Below are 19514 nucleotides of genomic sequence, written 5' to 3' on the forward strand. Positions count from 1 at the left end.
TAAAACAATTTCACCCCAAAATCAATAATCTGGGCAAACTTGATTCCATTTGCATCAACACACCCAAAGTTCTGTAACACGACAAATGAAGAATCAGAAATAAATGTCCAGAAAGACGGTAGAAACGTTTCATCCAGGCAGGTCTGTGTGTGTGTGCTTACTTTCTGAAGTGCACTGAAAAAAATGAACTTAGGGGGTTATTACATTAACAAAAGAATATTTCATGTTTCAAACAAAAACGTCATACAATCATGTTGGATAAACAAGAAATTCAACAAGTTAACGTTTATGAAATGTAATCATGTTGAGATAACATAATTCATTATAGTCAGACTGATCTTGTGCTGGAGACGACGAGCGAGATCACGGGATATCACGCATGTTCACGCGAGAGCATGGGAAATCACGGGATATCACACGAGACAATTGTTTCTTGTCTCAACTTGAATAAAATGTATTCAAGTTGAGACAACGTGATTCAATTTAGTCAGATTGATCTCCCTCCGAGGAGGGTGTAGCGAGATCAGGGGATCACATGAGATTATGGACGATCACGCGACATAACTGTTTTGCCTGGGAAAACTTCAAAGCGGTTTTAGTTACACATTAAACTATAGATATTTGTTTTTCTCTGCAGAGCTCTAATGGCATTTACGAACTGCACTGTAACAAATTTCTGTAAAAACTACAGCATGAAAATACAGTAAGGTGGCTGGGTTTTGAAAATACAGTTCTGTTGTACCTTTTCTAATTGTTGAGTTTTCTTTCTACCCAGTCCTGTCTTAAAACACTTAATGTGATGTAACTTAAAAAAAATGTCTTTGAATTAATGTAATTAAATCATGGAAAGGATTTCCACATGATTAATGCTTTCTTTCAGCATGAAGCATGTTTGTTGAGCTAACTTAACTTTCATGAGTTGGATCGACTTCATTAAGTAGTGTGAATGTACCACTGTAACATAAGTTGGTTTCTCGGGCGTGCGGTGGTGAAGCAGGGGGTTAGCACGCCCCACGTTTTGGAGGCCTTAGTCCTCGAAGCAGACGTCGCTGGTTCGACTCCCGGCGACCTTTGCCGCATGTCCTCACCCTCTTTCCTGTCTATCGCAAAAAACATACGAGCCACTAGCGCTGCAAAAACTCTTCGGAGAAAAAAAAGGAAAAAAAAAAAGAAGTTGGTTTCAACTAATACAATTTTCTAAATTTGCATTAATCTTAATCAAGTAAATTATTTGGTCCAAAACATTGCAAATTAGTTGGGCTGGCTCTTTTAAATTACATCGGGTCCAACTATAGTAAACAAGTTGAATCAACCTTAATAAATTAAGTTGAGCCAACTCATTTTATTTAAATTAGAATAACCATAATAACATCAGTTAAGCCAACACAATTGCTTTACATTGGAATAACCTTAATAAATTAAGTTGACCTAACACATTTGCTTTAAATAGGAGTAACAGAATCACATGGTGCTGAAATAAAGCAAAGTAATCAGGTGGAAATCCTTTCCATAATTTTTTTATGTTCATCCAAAGTTATTTTTTTCAGTGTGTTTGACGAATTTGCTCCCACAAATAGACAATAAAATCCCTGCATCACAAGTGTTCACGTGTGTGAACTCTTGGCAGAAATGCAGAGTTTTACAACTTTCTGAGTAGTTTATCAGTGATTATCAGCATGGATAGTTCCCACCAAAGCTACCCTGACCTAATATATAATCCATTCATTCCTCAAGAGTGACAGCTCCTTGTGGAGGAGGAGAGGGGGAGCTAAACTGCTGACAGGCACTTCTGTTTTTCATTCCTGCATGGACTCATTTAACCAGACAAGCTCAGGTTTGTTCAGGCGTCTGCAGCAAAGCAGGGGTTGAGCTTGAAGCTGTGCTTTAATCTGCATTAGCAGATCGGAGCACCATGGGGGAAAGATGCAAAGTCAGCTGGCTGTATGTTCTCTGCGTCGTCTTGGCCCTGGTTTCTGTGGCAACCATTGTTACGTTGTGGACTATCGCTATCACAGGAGGGAGAGGAGTTGACGTCACAGCTCCTTGGGACAGGTACGATATCAACGACACTATGACACAACAGGATGTTTGGACGAAAGACGCAGAGGTGCTGGATATCCAGAGTCACATCACAAAGCAACATGAGAGTTTCTCTTCTTTCAAGGAAACTTTACCTGGGCATCAACAAAACCTGTTTGATTTTGTACAGATTCAGAAAAATGCATCTGAATTACAATAATGAAAAGGAGAATGCTTCCTTTTTTCACAAATCATAACAGCAATACATCCAGGAAGCAGAGCTGAAGGTCTGAGAGTGGCAACAAACACTTCAAAGAAATTCATTCAAAATCTGGAGAAGATTTACCAACAAAGACAAAATGAAAACTTTAATCAGATCTGCATTTAGGTTGCAGCTCTGCCATCACACTCAATGTCGTTTTACTTCATTTTTTATGCTTCTCGCTTCAGGGATCGTCTTCCTGGATATTTAGTCCCTGAGTTTTACAACATCACTCTGTGGCCTCGACTCAAGCCCAACCCAAACTCCAACCTCTACATTTTCACTGGTGAGTAAAAGTTGCAATGTGAGCCGAATCCCAGGCGCGGGTGGGAGGCTGTGAATGCTGACTCCTGGAGTCATAATCTGGCTCTAGGAGCATGAAATGCCTCCTTACTGCAAGGCTAGGAGCCTGGCCTGTCATGTGAGGCTGGGCCACCCAGACATAGTTGGAGTCCCCTCCACAGCCTGGGATCTGCTCATCTCCTCAAGAGGCCATGGATCCACTCAGAAATTTGAGTGTCCCAGAGAGAGGAAGGCACCAGACAGATGGTATATATTTTATGTGATAAACAAACGATGAGAATACTCAGCCCTCCTGGAGTCTCTAGAGCAGTGATCTCAAACTGCAATCGTCAAGGGCCTGAGTCTCGCAACTTTTTGATCTGTCTCCTCTGCTACACCCTTGATTAAATGACGAAACTACATCACTAGAATGCAGTCAAGCTCTTCGGATAGATAACCAAAAGTTACAGGAAGCCAGCCCTTAAAGGACTGGAGTTTAAGTACACTGATCTAGATGATGTGCTGGGCGGAGTGCCATCTCAAGATTCCCTTGTGCTCCTTCAGGACTTTAAGACCCTGCAGGCAATGATAGAGTAATGAAGAGGGCTGTGAGAGGGAGGCATGGTCTCCCTGTGGTGTTAGGTTATTAATAATCATCATGTGGACGCAAATGATGAAATGAAATGACATCAGGTATATATTGAGCTTTTCTGTACACCCAAAGATGCTTCACAATAAAATCAGTTACTCCCATATAAGCACCACTTCACATTCACTGACGGTGGCAAGCTGTGGGATTGAAGCCACTCAACATTGTATCCATGCCGGGCCATCAGTCCTTCTGACCTCCACCAGCAGGCAATGTGGGTGAAGCGTTTTGTCTTGCCTAAGGACACAACAAAAGACATGGACAGAGCGGGAGCTCGAAACGGCCACCTACCGATTACAGGATGAACTCCTACCATCACTGACGCCACTTTGCTAATTGCAACCATTGCCATGTATAGGGTGACCCAGATGTCTGCCAGGTACCAGGCTAGCTTGGGTCAATTGTCTATTTTGCGATCATGCCACCAAGCATAAGGCCATATCTGTCAGACACTTGGGGAAAGAAAGAGGGAGAATTGTCACCTGATCACCACCTGTCCTGTCCAATGGGGTAGGCTCAAAGGGGAAACCTCATTAATGCAGACCCTGACACTTAATATCCTAGCTTTGTGTACGTATGTGCTGCTGAAAGAAATTTGACTTTTAAAACAAGATTGTTTTCACTTACTCACAGCCCATCTTAAATAACCTAGAGTGTACATAGCCTTATCAGACCTGCTATTAGACATTTCCATAATCCTACAGTCATGCACCAGCTAATTGACAAATTGTCCCTTGATTAGATTCAACAGGTGATCAGCAGATCAAATACAAAAAAATGTTTGGATGTTGTCCTGTCTATTGTGTTGGTAGGATCAGTTTAAACGTTGTTGACCTTGCATGTCTCCATTTTCTCAGGTTGGTCCGCCGTTCAGTTTGAATGTCTGGAAGCAACAGATCTGATTCTGATTCACTCTAACAAGCTAAACTATACAGAGATGCAAGATGAACATTTCGTCAGCCTGACCTCTGAAGGTACAGAAAACATTCATGAAAAACACGTTTCTCTCGATAAGCTCAATTCAGTTTGTCCATAACATGCTGATTTACAACAATAAATGTGATGTCAAGGCACTTTAAAAGAATAACAATCAAATAGTGAAATGCCAATACAAGCGTGTGCCCCATCCACCAAGGCTGGGGTTTTCAGGGGTTCAATTCCCAAACACTTCCTGTCTGAATTCTGCAAAATAAAGGCCACTAGTGCTACAAAATCCTTTTGAGAAACTTTTCTATCTAAATACTGAATTTTAAAAAAAAAAAATCATTACAGTTTTGTTGTAATGGCTGGGTTTCAATCTGTCTGGATTGAAATGCTGCTGTAGGAACTTCAGAGTGCAAAGCCCAAAACAGATGTCTGGTGTCTGGTGATGACACGTTGGATCTTGCTGGAGCAAATTTCTCACATAGACACTGAAGATGACAAACCCCCTTACACAACAGTCTGCTATTGCTAACGTTAATCTTAGAAAGTAAAGTAGGACAAAGTCTAAATTAATGTCAGAGACCAATAAAGTGAGACAGAAAACAACTACTGATGCTTCTTGCCTTAAAGGTGGTTCTTCAAGCTGTCGGATCGTTACTTTAAACATTTTTCACAGCTTTCTTCTCACTCTAAATGTCTTTTCCAGAAGGTGTATCTGTCCCCAACATCAAGTCAACTTGGTTGCAGCTTCAAACGCAGTATCTGGTCATCCAGTTGATGGGTAAATTAACTCCAGGACAGAAGTACCAGCTGCATGCCCAGTTCACAGGAGAGCTTGCTGATGATCTGGCTGGATTTTACCGAAGCGAATATAAAGAAGATGGAGTCACAAAGTAAGATTTTCTACCCTGTTTACGTATCTTTGTTTTTAACTTTTTAAACAGTTGAAACTCTTCACAGGATTGTTGCAACCTCCCAGATGCATCCCACTAATGCCAGGAAAACGTTTCCTTGTTTTGATGAGCCGGCCATGAAAGCCGTTTTCCACATAACCCTCATCCACCCAACAGGAACTATCGCCCTGTCCAACGGCATGGAAATGGGTAAGAAAGAGTATGACTGCACAAACTTGCAGCTTTAGTCCTAAAATGGCTCCCAGAGGACAAAAATATTATTGTGTTATGGGCTTGACTAGAAAGAGTACATCTATGTATTAGTTTACAAAAGCCAGTCTGGAGCAAACCAACTATAATGCTATATTTAACCAATCTCTTTCAACCTTGATGAGAAATCTTAAATGTCCTTTAAGTAACTTTCTGTCTGTGGTCAGAGACCCACACCAGAAAATCCCAGCAAAGGAAAATGTGAGAATCAGGGACTTGAGAGCAAAAATTTGCATTTGATTCGGGACCAAGCCATAAAAAGCTACAAAGCATCTGTCCTTCCTTTTTATTGGCCCTTGAGAATTAATTTATTGCTGCTAATGTCAGTCAGCTTTTACAACAATAAATTAAGTACTTTAATAAACCACAGAGTGAAAAAAACCCTGTTTATTCTAGACAACAAGTGCAACTTCCTGAATTCTGCATCTGCCACAAGATCGCCGCCTAGTGGGACAGTCAAAGGAAAAACAATGGAGAGTTTTCAGGAAGAATTCACCTCAGACCCAACTCAGTTGGCTCATTTTGGTGATGCAGCTCTATTTGGAGCAGCTCCCAATGTCAACCCTTCCATCCTGTTGAGGAATCTCTTTTAAGTTTCTAGTAACTAAAATCTCATGACCATATGTGAGGGTTGCAATGTAGATCAACTAGTCCAAGAAGTGGTAGCTTAGCTTCTTGATCATCAAGGCGGTTAGCACGCCCCACATTTGGAGGCCTTAGACCCGCGGACGTCGCGGGTTCGACTCCCGGTCCCGACGACCTTTGCTGCATGTCCTCCTTCAAAAATGGCGCCGGCTCAGCTGGCTGCCTGCAGACGCAGCTCCTGTTGTGTGTGTGTTAATCTGTGTATAAAACATTCTTGCTGTAACTGCGAAATAATTTCCCTGCTGGGATGAATAAAGTAATTCTTCTTCTTCTTCTTCAAAGCAGTATCCCAATTACTGTACATACTGTCTAAACAAGCATATCCATCTCCTGCTCCATCACTTTCCTTTCCTCAACACTCGAATGTGATGTGGTCCAGTGCACACTAAAGTGGAGTGTTTGGTCTAAAGCATTGATTGTTAAGGCTCTGTGGGGCCCAGTCCATAAAAGCAACAAGAAGTCCCCTCTAGATACGCCCATCAATCTATCACAAATATTAAAGTCGGAATTTTCAGTTCAAGTATTATGATTGTAATGATGCTGTTGGATATATGCTCTGGTTTGTGCAAACTAATCCTTAATACCTTTTCTTTTACATTTAATTGCAACATCATAACAATGTAATTTGCACCCACTTTTGTAATTTAAACCTCGACTGTTTCCACTGTTTAGAAAACGGAACCATCACTATTGACGGAGAAACGTTGCTGCAGACAACGTTTGAAGCCACCGAAAAAATGTCCACCTACCTGTTGGCCATCATCGTGTCTGACTATGCTCACCTGAGCACAACCCAAGGAAACATTCAAGTTTGACATTTTATTCTGTCGTCTCATGTAGTCCTATCTCAAGGAGTGTCAGGGAATCAAATTGGTCATTGGTTTCACGCTGCTTAGTTTAGCTTTAACCAGTGTTAATTCTGTTATGTTTGTAGTTTTTCCTGATTGTTCACTGAAATTTGTTTTTGTGTCTGCAGATTCGAATCTGGGCTCGCAAAAAGGCCATCGAGGAGGGACAGGGGAACTACGCTCTCAATGTAACTGGACCCATACTGGCCTTTTTCCAGTCCTACTATAACATCTCATATCCCCTGAGAAAGTCAGGTGAGTGTTCTTCATGGTGAAGCTCAGAAAACTCATCCCTTAAACACAGACAAATCCCAAAGGTTGTCCTGAATCCTTCAACTCTGATTCACAGACCAAATCGCTCTGCCAGACTTTTATTTTGGGGCGATGGAGAACTGGGGACTGGTCACCTATAGAGAAACCAACCTCCTCTATGATCCTGAGACCTCTTCTAACAGCAATAAAGAAACCACAGTCACCATCATTGCTCATGAACTGGCACACATGGTAACTTTTTTCCATTTTAAACTGAAAACTTCACAGATTAGTGGGCCAACAAACTTTCCCCTGGTGTGCTGCAGTGGTTTGGTAACCTGGTGACGCTGCGCTGGTGGAATGAGGTTTGGCTAAATGAAGGCTTTGCTTCGTACGTATCCTACCTGGGAGCTGACTATGCAGAACCAGACTGGAATGTGGTAAGGAGACAGTAAGGGGCTCAGGACATACAGTGATGTGAAAATATTTTTCCATTTTTGCCTTGAAGGTAGATAAAGTTAGCATAAGTAAATACAAAAATACGTTTTCAAATGATTTCATTCACTAAGGGGAAAAAAAAAACTATCCAAAAACCACCTTCCCAGATGACCAGAGGGCAAAGTAAGTGCCTGAATATCACCTGAGCTGTAAAATTAATTTAAACAGAGCCTTTCTGACAGCTAAAATGTCTGAAAAAGCAGCACATTAAAAACTAAAACAAAATCCAAAAATGGTAGAAAAACTAAGTAAATGGCAATTATCATTGTGGAAAGCAGTATGAAGCTATTTGGTATACTAGTGAACCAAAGTGAGAGTCATAAACCACAACTGGAGAAAACAAAAAGCACTACTGAGCCTTTCCAGGAGACACAACATCAGTCTAAAGACACTGATAATTAACCCAGGAAGTCACAAAACAACACAGAATAATGTCTAAAGCTTGACTCAATTAAGGTCAGAGTTCAAGAGTTAGCAATAAGATTGAAAGGCTGCATGGGAGATTTTCTTAGGCCAAAACCAGCAGAAGAACACAAAGGCCCATATCACATTTACCAAAACATTTGGGGAAAATACTTTTAAGACTGAAGAGATAAAAGTTAACCTTTTTGGAAGGTGAGTTCCATCTGATCCAGAACCAACCAATCAAACACGCTGAAGGTGGCGTTACTGGGCTGTTCTGCTTCCTGAAGGCCTGGACGACTTTCTATAACCGAATCATTAATTCTGCTCTCTACCAGGAAATCCTGCAGAACAACCAGCCTTTGGTGCTGGAGCTTTCGCCAGATCACACCTTGGTTCTGTAGCAGAATAATGATCCAACGTACAGTAGCAATGCTGCCTCTGAATGATTAAAAAATAGTTTTGGAGTGGTCTAGTCAAAGTCTGGACTTAGATCCAATACAGATAGTGTATTATGACCCTAAACACGACATTTGTACTCAATAACATTCCAGTTTGGCTGAAGAAAAACATTCTGCCAAGCAGAATGGTCCAAATTCCTCTGGCAATGTTGATGTCAGTTGTTGTTGCTAAGGTAGGCATTTCTATTTATTATATTTAGAAGGTGATTCCTTTTACACATAGATCCAGGTTTGTTTCCCTTAATTAATGAAATTCTAATTTGAAAACTGCTCTTTGTATTTACTCCGGTTATCTCTATCCAACTGCTACCTTAAGTGACTTTATGTCCATCCGTTTGATTCAGAAAGATTTGATCGTATTGGACGACGTGCAGAAAGTCTTTGCAGTCGACGCCTTGGTATCTTCTCATCCTTTGACTTCTAAGGAAGACAGTATCAACCTGCCAGGACAGATCATGGAGCAATTTGACACCATTTCCTACAGAAAGGTACACACAGCCAACCTCTCCAGCAAACGGTAACATGGCAGTTTAAGTCTCCTCAAACACAATCAGCTCCTTAACTAGTTAATTAAACCGTACAAGGTAAAACCCCTAACCTGTAAAAATTTGAAATCTTTCTTGACTTTTTCGTGACAGTCAATACAGTTTATGTGTTTAGCACATTTCAGCAACATTTCAGTTTTTAGTGCTTTACATTGTGCTAATATTTTTTTAAAAAATCACAAACACATAATGCAGTCAACAGTTGTGAAAACTAAAAACATTTAGCATTTTGTCAAGTGCGACTGTTAAAATCATCAATACATTTCAAATATGTTGGTCAACGTTTCATTTATTATGTTTCAAAAGCAACTCTGAACAGATGGGCTTTGAGTCTTGATTTAAAGGAACTCAGTGTTTCAGCTGTTTTGCAGTTTTCTGGAAGTTTGTTCCAGATTTGAGGTACACAAACTGAATGCTGCTTCTCTGTGTTTGGTTCTGGTTCTTGAGATTCAGTGGGTCTAAAACTAGGACATTTAGTTTCTTGGTTTATAATCTGACATTTTTTAGTTAAAAGCCATCCCTTTTTGTTTTTCAGGATGGAACTTATTCCTAAAAACATGTTTTATTGATTTTATCTATCTATCTATCTATCTATCTATCTATCTATCTATCTATCTATCTATCTATCTATCTATCTATCTATCTATCTATCTATCTATCTATCTATCTATCTATCTATCTATCTATCTATCTATCTATCTATCTATCTATCTATCTATCTATCTATCTATCTATCTATCTAGTTTCTGTGCCTCCACCATCAGTGATAGCCTTTCTCTGGACAAACAAAGCATCATCAAACGGTTCTTCGTTGTGGAACCTGATCCAAATCCATCGTTCTGCCTTTATTGTTCAACAAGCCGGATTATAAAAACATGCCATTTTTAATTTATTGGCAGACATTTTCTTAAGTGCAACTTCAAAACACAGTCAGGTAAACTTTAGTCTTTAGCTGATGAATAGGTGACCTGATTCCTTTTCTCCGTTTGTGTCTCAGGGAGCCGCGGTGTTGAGGATGCTGTCAGACTTCCTGTCAGAGTCGGTCTTCAAACAAGGACTCAGTGTATGAGTTTGTTCTTTCCAAGCAAAAACAGTAGATTAGTTTATCTTATTGTGGTTAAAACTATTTGACCAAAAGCAACTTTTTCCCCCTTTGTCCACAGAGTTATCTCAGACATTTTTCCTATGGTAACACAATTGGGAGTGACTTGTGGAAACATCTGCAAACGGTGAGATGAAGACTTCTGACTTCTACGTCTCCAATATCTGTATTAGGTTTCCTGTGATCGATCGCATTAACATCCTTCATTTAGACGTAACTTGATTTCTGCAGGCAGTGCAAGACAACAACGTGTCTCTTCCTCGTCAAGTTGACGCCATCATGAACCGCTGGGTGCGTCAGATGGGCTTCCCGGTGGTTACCATAGACACAAGCACAGGCATTGTTTCCCAGAATCACTTCCTGCTGGTTCCAGAATCGAATGTCACTGTGGAATCGCCATACAAGTACGCAAACATGAGACAATTTAAAACACAACTTCTGGCAAAGCAGATTGCCGATCAATCATAAGAAAAAATTATAGTTCTTCCAAAAGAAATGGTCACATATTGATTTTCATTCTTTTTGTTATTTCTCTGTAGAGGCAATTGCTTGTCAAACCAACTATTCTATGAAACATTCAGTCGTTGGAGAAATCAAAGAATAAAAATGAATAAAATAAGAAACCATTAACCTACAAATAAACCTCATAAATAACCCACAAAATATAAAGTAAACTAAGAATACATTTTAACAAAATTCAGAGTGATAAAAATGAATAAATAGCTCAAACACTCTCAAAAAATGGGATTTAATTACAAGTATATGGTTTGAATCCTGTGTAAAGTGAAGCATCTTGTTGGACCAGGGCAAAATAAAATCATCAGTAAAGAAAACTTCTAGTACAATGGTCTGAAACTAGAAAAACTAGACACTTAAAGAAAATAAATGAAGGTTCTGTGAGATAAAACGGAAGAGTCACTGACTTTGATGAATTGGTAATATAAAAATAAACAAATATTGGAATAAACACCTAAATCGGAGTTTGTAGAAAAAAGCAGCAGATGTTGCTTGAAGAAGCAGAGGAGATGGTAATGAGGAGTTCTGCAGGAAATGCAAATTTTTCTCATTCCATTAATGGAAAGGAGGTTTGTTGATCAGCATTTTTAAGATTCCAACATATAGATACTATATTGAAAAATCACAAAATCATTTAATTCTTATGCCTTACTTTTGTCTAGTTTCTGGTGCAAATAATTCAGTACACTTGAAATAAGACAAAACTAACTTACTAAGTAGCTTTTCAGCAAGACATATGAGCTTGTTTTAAGTAAATAATTTCTTAATGTTGATGAAAAAGTATTAGTTCCACTGGCAGATTATTTCACATATATCATGGGGAAAATGTCTTTCTATAAGTAAAAAAATCTCCCAGTTGAACTTGTACTTTTTCATAAATATAAAGGAATTATTTACTAAAAACAAGCTCCTATGTCTTGCAAAAAATATTACTTGTAAGTTAGTTTTGTCTCATTGCCAGTGCACTAGGATATTTACCGTAGAAACTAGACCAAAAACACTTGGTAAGATTTTGTGTTTTTGCAGTGCACCATCTTCAGACAGTGTTGATTTTGTGTTTTTGCCAGTCGTTGTGCATCAGCAACACTTTTCCCACTGCAGCTCTGCAGACTGAGCTCTAACAGCTTTGGGTTTTTCAGGTACGAGTGGATGATCCCTGTGCGCTGGATGAAAGACGGAGCCACCAAAGACATTTGGTGGCTCTTGGAAAAGAAAGGTGTGCAATTATAGTGTATTAAATGTGCAGAAAGCGTATGCTGAATATAATAAAATGTCTTCAAAATGTGTTTGTCAGGTCTGAATGTGGACATGAGGACTGGGCCTTCCTGGGTTTTGGCTAACATCAATGTGACGGGGTATTATCGGGTGAACTACGACCTGGGGAACTGGGAGCGGCTCTTTTCTCAGCTCAATACAGACCACCAGGTTACCAAACACACTTTACCTGATGGAGCTAGCAGAGCATCTGCCAGCTGATAGATTTATTTTGTATTCTCCAGAAATATTTCAGCCTCTGCAGACTGACTTTGTAACCCGATTTAGGTGATCCCACTGATCAACAGAGCCCAACTGGTGGACGACGCGTTCAACCTGGCCAGGTAGGACCAGTCAAGTCAGTTGTATTTATTTTAGTGCAAATTACAAATACTTGCTCTGTTTACAAATACATATCAGGGAACAAGTCTTGGTTCATTTTACCTTTATGTTTACCGGATTATTTTAAAGAAACCAATGTCAAATTGGATCTTTAAGATCTGTGTGAACAGATACCTGTAAATGTTGCCTTTGTTCTCTGTGGAAACTTTAAAGATGTCACATCTTGACTGACAGAAAATCATGTTAATGCTGAAACAATGTGATTCCTATAGAACTACCAGCTTAAAACTTTGTAACAATCAAATCATCATATGAAGTCCACTGCAAAAACACAAAATATTAGTAATTATCTGCAAATATCTTAAAAACTAACTTATAAGTAAGTTTTTGCAAGATAATGGAGCTTGTTTTAAGTCAATAATTCATTAATAATGATGAAAAAGTACTAGTTCCACAAACTGATGTAAAAATATTTGTTTTAGCCACATAAAGTATCATGCTCAGCAGCAAACACACCCAACCACAGCTCAGAGTAACTCATTGATATGTTAATGCAGTACCCATGTAGTCTGATGTAAAAACATTTTAGACAATGTCAAACATTGAGAAGTTTTAATTATAGTTATTAAACATCATGAAGCAAAAAAATAAATAATACAAATACAATCAACTCATTTCCTTCTTTCTTTTCTCTGTCCCTGAAGCAGAAGTCCTTTTTTGCGGCATTGTTTACATCGCACGGCAGCTCACATTACCGGTGAACTGTGACCTAACGCGCCCACCAGGGGGCTCCCAAGAGCAATGAATTTTTTACTTTTGCCTGAACCTGTTAAAGAGCGACTTGCCAGTTCGGATAACTACGAAGATGTTCGTGGCTGTACTCTAATAATCAGACCAAAGTGAAACTTGTGTGGACAAAAACCCAACGGAAGAAAACCCGCATCTGCATCCGAAGCAACTGAGTCAAAGAAGTAGCTAACTATGCTAGTGCGGGTTATTTGCAACTACTTCTTTAAGTCATCATGCCACCCCTCAATAGCTGTAAGTAGCGGTAAAACAAAACTGTCACAATATTGTCACATCCTACATATGTTATCGCCTAAAACGTCTGACGAAAGCCGGGCAGGGAGTTGCTAAGATGTAAACAAATGGTGGTTCCGGTTTGCGGCGGAAGTTGCGCCCATAATTCACGCAAAGCATCATGGGGTCTAGGAATGAAGTGGATAAAGAATGGTTTCTACATGATCAAATATATATTATTGTAAAAAAAAAAATCACAACTTTATAATGAAAACTGTGTGTTTTTGTTAATATGATCACATAGAAATCAATACTTAAAAAAACCTGTACCACTTAGGCCCTGATTAAATGCATTGAATGTGACTGCTTAATAATTGTGGGAGGTTTCAACATCCATGTTGAAGAGCCTGAAGAACGAGAGGCAAAAAAGCTGTATGATATTCATGATCATTCTGGTCTAATGCAGCATGTTGACAAAGCAACACAAGTTATCTCCAGTTTGGATGTGTTATATATCTGTCCTCTGCAGAGCTCAGCTGCTCTCCACCACTCTGGCTCTCAGGACGACTTCCTACCTGTCCAAGGAAACCGAGTACATGCCCTGGCAGTCTGCACTCAACAACCTGAACTACTTCAACCTCATGCTGGACCAAACCGAAGTCTATGAGCCCATGCAGGTGAAGACTTCTCAGATGTTGGCTGTTTGGATGCTATGAGCGTTTTAACAGGTAAACCTCCATCTTTTCCTGTTTCTGGGATTCATCAGGAATACATCAGGAAACAGGTGACTCCACTCTTCTTGTACTTCAGGAGTATAACGTCAAACTGGACCAAAGTTCCTGAGAAGCACACTGACCAGTGAGTTTATTCACATAAGTGGAAACAACAGTATTTGATCCTTTTCACCCAGTTATTTCTCATTAATCTGTACATGTTCAGTACAGAAATGTGATTATGGTGATTATGGCACTCAAACAAAATCAGCAACATGTTGCAGAAACTGCAATAGCGAGCACTAGTTTTTTCTAATAACCAGAACGCGCTCTTTCTGAAAAGCAAAAGTGGTTCCATGCAAAGTAATCCGCAATGTCATTATTTACTAAATTATCATCATTATTACTGAACACAGAGTTCTAGAAAAGGTTTACACATCTGAAATGATGTGTTTATCTTCTGATGAGAAGGTTTTGAATACAAGTATAGAAGATACAAGATAGAAATAGTCCTTATTGTCCAAATGTGGGGAAATTCAGGAAGTAAAGGCAAAATGGAAGTTTGCACATTCAAACTAAGGTTAAACATATATTAAAACAGAAACGAGAATAAGTAAGTGTATGGTAAGATCAAATAATCTATTTAATACAGCATGCCCAGACTGAAATAAAGTAGGTAAATTAGAAAAAAAATATGTGATAAAGATTTGTATATTTGTGCATATGAAACAACATTTATAAGAAATTAAAACAACTGTGCAAATATTTACAAGGATGTTATTTGAAATGAGAAATCCACATACGTTAGATACTTTTATTGCCATATGTAATTCTGAGGCTAAAAGATACGAGTATTAGGGCCATACTAAATAAAATAAAGAAAAAAAAATTAAATTACGAGAATAAAGTCAAAATAATACAAGAATAAAGTAATAGTATTATGAGAATAAATTCAAAATATGATGACTTTATTCTTGTAATTACATTTTTTTATTTTCTTTGTGTGGCACTAAAACTGTCATAAAGACAGAACTACTCTTTACACAAATCCACATCTTTATGGGTTATAGCGCCCCCTTTGGTCACAGAACTTCTTGCTCTAACAGGTTTTGTCTCTCCCTGCAGGTACAATCAGGTAAATGCACTCAGCACAGCCTGCAGAACCGGACTACCGGAGTGCCAGAACCTGATCCGCATGTGGTTCCGGCAGTGGATGGACGACCCTGAACACAACCTGTGGGTCTGATTTATGCAACATTTCATCATGTTTATTTCAATGTGTGTGAAAATAAGATCCGTCCGTCCATCCATCCATCCGTCCATCCGTCCATCCGTCCGCCCACCCGTCCGTCCGTCCGTCCGTCCGTCCGTCCGTCCGTCCATCCATCCGTCCATCCATCCGTCCATCCATCCATCCATCCATCCACCCATCCATCCATCCATCCATCCATCCATTTAACCAATCAAGTTTATTTGTATGGCATATTTCAGCAACAAGGAGTTCAAATTGCTTTACATCATAAACACAAATACAGTCAGTAAACATTTCATGTTTCCAAATTCCATCATTACACATCAAAATGTTGGTCAATGTTTCATTTACTATCATTCAAAATCAGCTCTAACCAGGAGGGGTTTTAGTCTGGACTTAAAGAAACTCAGTGTTTCAGCTGTTTTGCAGTTTTCTGGAAGTTTGTTCCAGAACAAGTGAAACTAATCTGTTCCTTCCTTCAGCATCCACCCGAACCTTCGCTCGGCGGTGTACTGCAGCGCCGTGGCGGCCGGCGGCGAGGCTGAGTGGAACTTCACATGGTCGCAGCTTCAGGACGCTACGGTGGCCAGCGAGGCCAATAAACTCATGTTGGCTCTGGCCTGCAGCAACAACACGCAGCTGCTGGAGAGGTGAGCGTCGCCTAAACTGCCTCGTGGTTCAGGCCTCCGATGGTCCAGCAGCTCAACCAAACGGAAACCAGTCTGGTGTCCAAACTGGCAACTTTAAACTACTGGTGGACCATAAAATTCATTAAATTAAAAATGAAAAAACGAGTGTGATTTTTATTATTATCATATTAATATTGGAATAGAATAGAATTAACATTGTAAAAAATAATAATAATAAAAATAACTTTGATTGAATTTTAACACGGTAAAATTGCCAGAATTTTACCGTATAATTGCAGGTTTTACCGTGTAGGAAAACATATGATATGGTTGAAATAGTTTGTGGTAAGGTATTTTCTCATGTCTTTTTGAAATGTTTGCAAGTTGTTGAAGCAGTTGATTTGAATTTTGTGTTTAATTTAATTTTGGTTGTGTTTTCAGAAATACCTTTATGTCTATTTATGAATATTTGTAAAGGATCGTTATAGTAATGTCTGATGTGAACTTCAGGAAGAATTGTCTCTGCTGTGGTAGAGGCTAATGCAGGCCCTTAAATAAACAAATAAACATTATTTGTACCATAGTCAATTTTATGGTCGTTAATAAAAACTCCAGTTTTAGATCTTTATATCTGTAAACCTTAGATAAACTGGTGAGGATCCACGATACAATTTCACATGTGAAAAACAGATTATCCAAATCCTCGGTTACTTTTTCACAGAATACGAACTCATCCACATCCATTTCAAACTGACTTGAAGGTATCTGGAGTTCACGTTGGACCCGGCAAAGATCCGGAAACAGGACGCCACCGCCGTCATCACCGCCGTAGCCAATAACAGAGCGGGACAAAATCTCACCTGGCAATTTGTCACGAAGAACTGGGAACACATGTTCACAGAGTGAGTGTCAGACGGTGTTGATTGTTTAAGCATTATGTATTTATTGGTTTATTTATTGTTCACCTTTCTAGTCCTGTTGACGTATATAAGTTTTTGATCGACAAGTTTCGTGTTTTTAACCATTTTAACCATTCTGTCTTTTGTCAGAGCATTTCTTCTTCTTACAAACCTCCTACTGACGTCGCTTTAGTAATCTGAGATGTTTAATTGTTTGCAGCTGTAAGATTTAAAAAAATTTTGTGGGTTTTTGCCAGGTATGGTGTGGGCTCCTTCTCCTTTGCTTCTCTGATCAGTGGCGTCACAGCGAGATTCTCCACACCTCAGGAGCTGCAACAGGTGTGTGATTTTGATTTTGCTAACAAATACAATTTGAGCTGATCCACAGTCAAAGCTGCAGTCTGACCTGGTAGGTGAATAATTGCTGAATGTGGTTTATCAAAAGAAAGATAGATATAGTTGTTTTGTTAGAATTTGACAAGATGAATTGGCTGGAATTAACTAAAATGTTTTCATGTCCAACAATGCAAAAGAACCTCTAGAAGATGTGCTACAAATATAAGAAGTTGGGATTTCTGGGGTTTGTTTGATGAAGATGTGCAACATATGCAGATATTAATAATAGTAGATTTTATTTAGATGCGTCTTTCACAGTGTCAGAGTACTTCTATACGAATCAAACAGGAAACAAAGAAACGGTACACATTAAAAATTGTGCTAATAAAGTTCCCAGTTTGGTCCGCAAAATTTTGAGTGTTGTGTGGTAATTGGATTTTTGTTTGTCACTGATTGATTCCTGACTAATTGGTGCCCAATGTGGGGCACCCACAACCCTTAAAGGTGCATTCACTTTGAAATGAATGCACTTTGAAATGCCTTGCTGCTGAAATGTGCTATACAAATAAAATTTGATTGATTGATTGATTCACACCAGCCCTGTTTACTCTGCTTTAATCGAACTCTAGTCTGTTTGTCTAGAGAGTTCGTTACGTTTGGAGAGTTATGAATGCACAATTGAACTCTGACACGGACCAAAAACACAAACTCTAGTCCACCTGAAAACCTAGGTCTCGGTTCAGTTGATGTGAATTCTAGTTCAGTTTGAATGCATATGTGATTAACCTCTCTAAAAGCAGGAAGCAAACTACATGGCATTCTGGGTAAATACAACTAAAACAAACATTCAACTCTAGCACTAGTAAGGTTTGTGGCCTTTTACGAAAGAGAAATCCTGCAAATCTGACGCTACTCCATTTTGGTTTACATTTCACGAAGAAGGAAGTTGCTCTCAATGTCTTCAACTGAGGTTTGGTGTTGATTTTTTCAGTGGTTCTTGGTGATAGGGGAACAGATTTTTCGAAAGGTTTGGTTTGTTTGAGTGTGAAAGCGAACCTCAGCAGCTGAAAATGTTTGATTGATCCCAAATCAAACTGAATCTACCCAACTATCGAGTGTGAAAACTCCCAAAGAATCTCATATTCTACCAAAGAATCTCATATTCTACCATAATCTGAACTTTACTCTGACCTGTTGAAGTCTGAAGTCCTGTGATTCCTTTGATAGTTGCTGGATTTTGAGGAGGAGCACAAAGATGCAGGATTCGGTTCTGCGGCGCTCGCAGTGGATCAGGCCTTGGAGCGGACCCAGGCCAACATCAAGTGGGTGCAGAGGAACAAACAGGAGGTCCTGCAATGGTTCCGCAGCCAGACTGGAAACTAGCAGAGCTTACTGGGCGCTGTGAGTCTGGAAGGAGGTGGTGATGATGAAGAGCAGCCTCAAGGTGTACATGTGTTTATCAGAATCATAAAGAAAGAATAAATGTCCACAGAGAACAAAAAGGGAGGCTTAACAAATAATAATTCCTCTCAAAGCCAATGCAAAAGCCAAAACCAGCTTTATATAGTATAGATTCTTGTATATACAGTAAATTTAATGTGGTTGTTTTGAAAAGTGTTTCAGTCCTGTGTTAATGATCTGGATTTAACTGAATTGAATTGGAGTCTATTCTTTTCTTTTTTACAGTGACATCAGAAAAGCAACACATGGAAATAAATGTCAAAAACTAATTAATTATTATAAAGTTTTTCATTGTTTAACTGTACTTGTATTATTGGAGTTGATATAAATGATAAAATACAGATAACTTTGTTTGGTTTCTTTCTGAAGACACAAATTCAACCATGTAAAGTAAAGATATCGGGTACTGTACAAGTACTGACACCCTAATAAATGTTTCAGCTTGTTATGTTACAAGAAGAAGAAACAATTATTGATTTATTATTTCAATAATAAAACATTTTCCCATAAGTGAAATAATCTACCAGTAGAACTAGAACTTTTTCATCAATATTAAGGAATTACAGACTTTAAAAACAAGCTCCCATATCTTGCTGAAAAATTACTTAAAAGTTAAGTTCTGTCTTATTTCAAGTGTACTAAGATATTTACACTAGAAACTAGACAAAAATACTGGGTAAGATTTCTGCTGATTTCCACTGACAATGCACAATTTGACAATTTTAAAATGAATTTTCTGAATGGAAACACCAATAAAAAAAATAATCTTTCCCAAGGTTGACGTGCTTGTTTTTTACTATATCAAAATTGGTTTGTTTCCAAAACTGACAGTAACATTTTCTTCGCATCACGTGAGTCACATGATCAACAACCAATTAACTTTTGACAAACCACGAAGAAGACAACAGGAAGTAGTTGGGCATGTTTTTAATGACTTCTCGCGTGAACAAACTTATTCACGTGTGATTTTTATTGCGTTTCTTATTTAATGGAAACACCAAAATTGCGAAACTGTGTTTTTTTTGACAATAGCGGAATAT

The 19514-nt window shown here is 38.8% G+C and overlaps 1 protein-coding gene across 1 annotated transcript; it reads left to right on the forward strand.

The window, feature by feature from the left end:
- The first annotated feature begins 1763 nt into the window (after window positions 1–1763).
- LOC102236040 (aminopeptidase Ey-like) lies at window positions 1764–18815 on the forward strand. Its single transcript, XM_005795899.3, has 23 exons — window positions 1764–2052; window positions 2470–2567; window positions 4070–4186; window positions 4843–5029; window positions 5097–5239; window positions 6617–6753; window positions 6921–7047; window positions 7142–7296; window positions 7371–7484; window positions 8750–8893; window positions 9948–10013; window positions 10114–10179; window positions 10284–10456; window positions 11708–11784; window positions 11863–11993; window positions 12111–12166; window positions 13714–13861; window positions 13951–14042; window positions 15023–15133; window positions 15632–15799; window positions 16540–16680; window positions 16935–17016; window positions 18241–18815. The coding sequence occupies exons 1-23, from the start codon at window positions 1913–1915 to the stop codon at window positions 18394–18396; spliced, it is 2829 nt and encodes a 942-aa protein (XP_005795956.3). The 5' UTR covers window positions 1764–1912; the 3' UTR covers window positions 18397–18815.
- The last annotated feature ends 699 nt before the right edge of the window (window positions 18816–19514 follow it).

This window comes from Xiphophorus maculatus, chromosome 2 (assembly GCF_002775205.1).
Source record: "Xiphophorus maculatus strain JP 163 A chromosome 2, X_maculatus-5.0-male, whole genome shotgun sequence".
Classification (NCBI taxonomy): Eukaryota; Metazoa; Chordata; class Actinopteri; order Cyprinodontiformes; family Poeciliidae; genus Xiphophorus; species Xiphophorus maculatus.

Excerpts from the sequence above, each read along its gene's own strand:
- LOC102236040 (XM_005795899.3), top strand. The coding sequence starts at position 1,913 with ATGGGGGAAAGATGCAAAGTCAGCTGGCTGTATGTTCTCTGCGTCGTC. Across the intron at positions 10,180-10,283 it reads TGTGGAAACATCTGCAAACG|GCAGTGCAAGACAACAACGT; the intron begins GTGAGATGAAGA and ends TGATTTCTGCAG. Across the intron at positions 16,681-16,934 it reads TGGGAACACATGTTCACAGA|GTATGGTGTGGGCTCCTTCT; the intron begins GTGAGTGTCAGA and ends GGTTTTTGCCAG.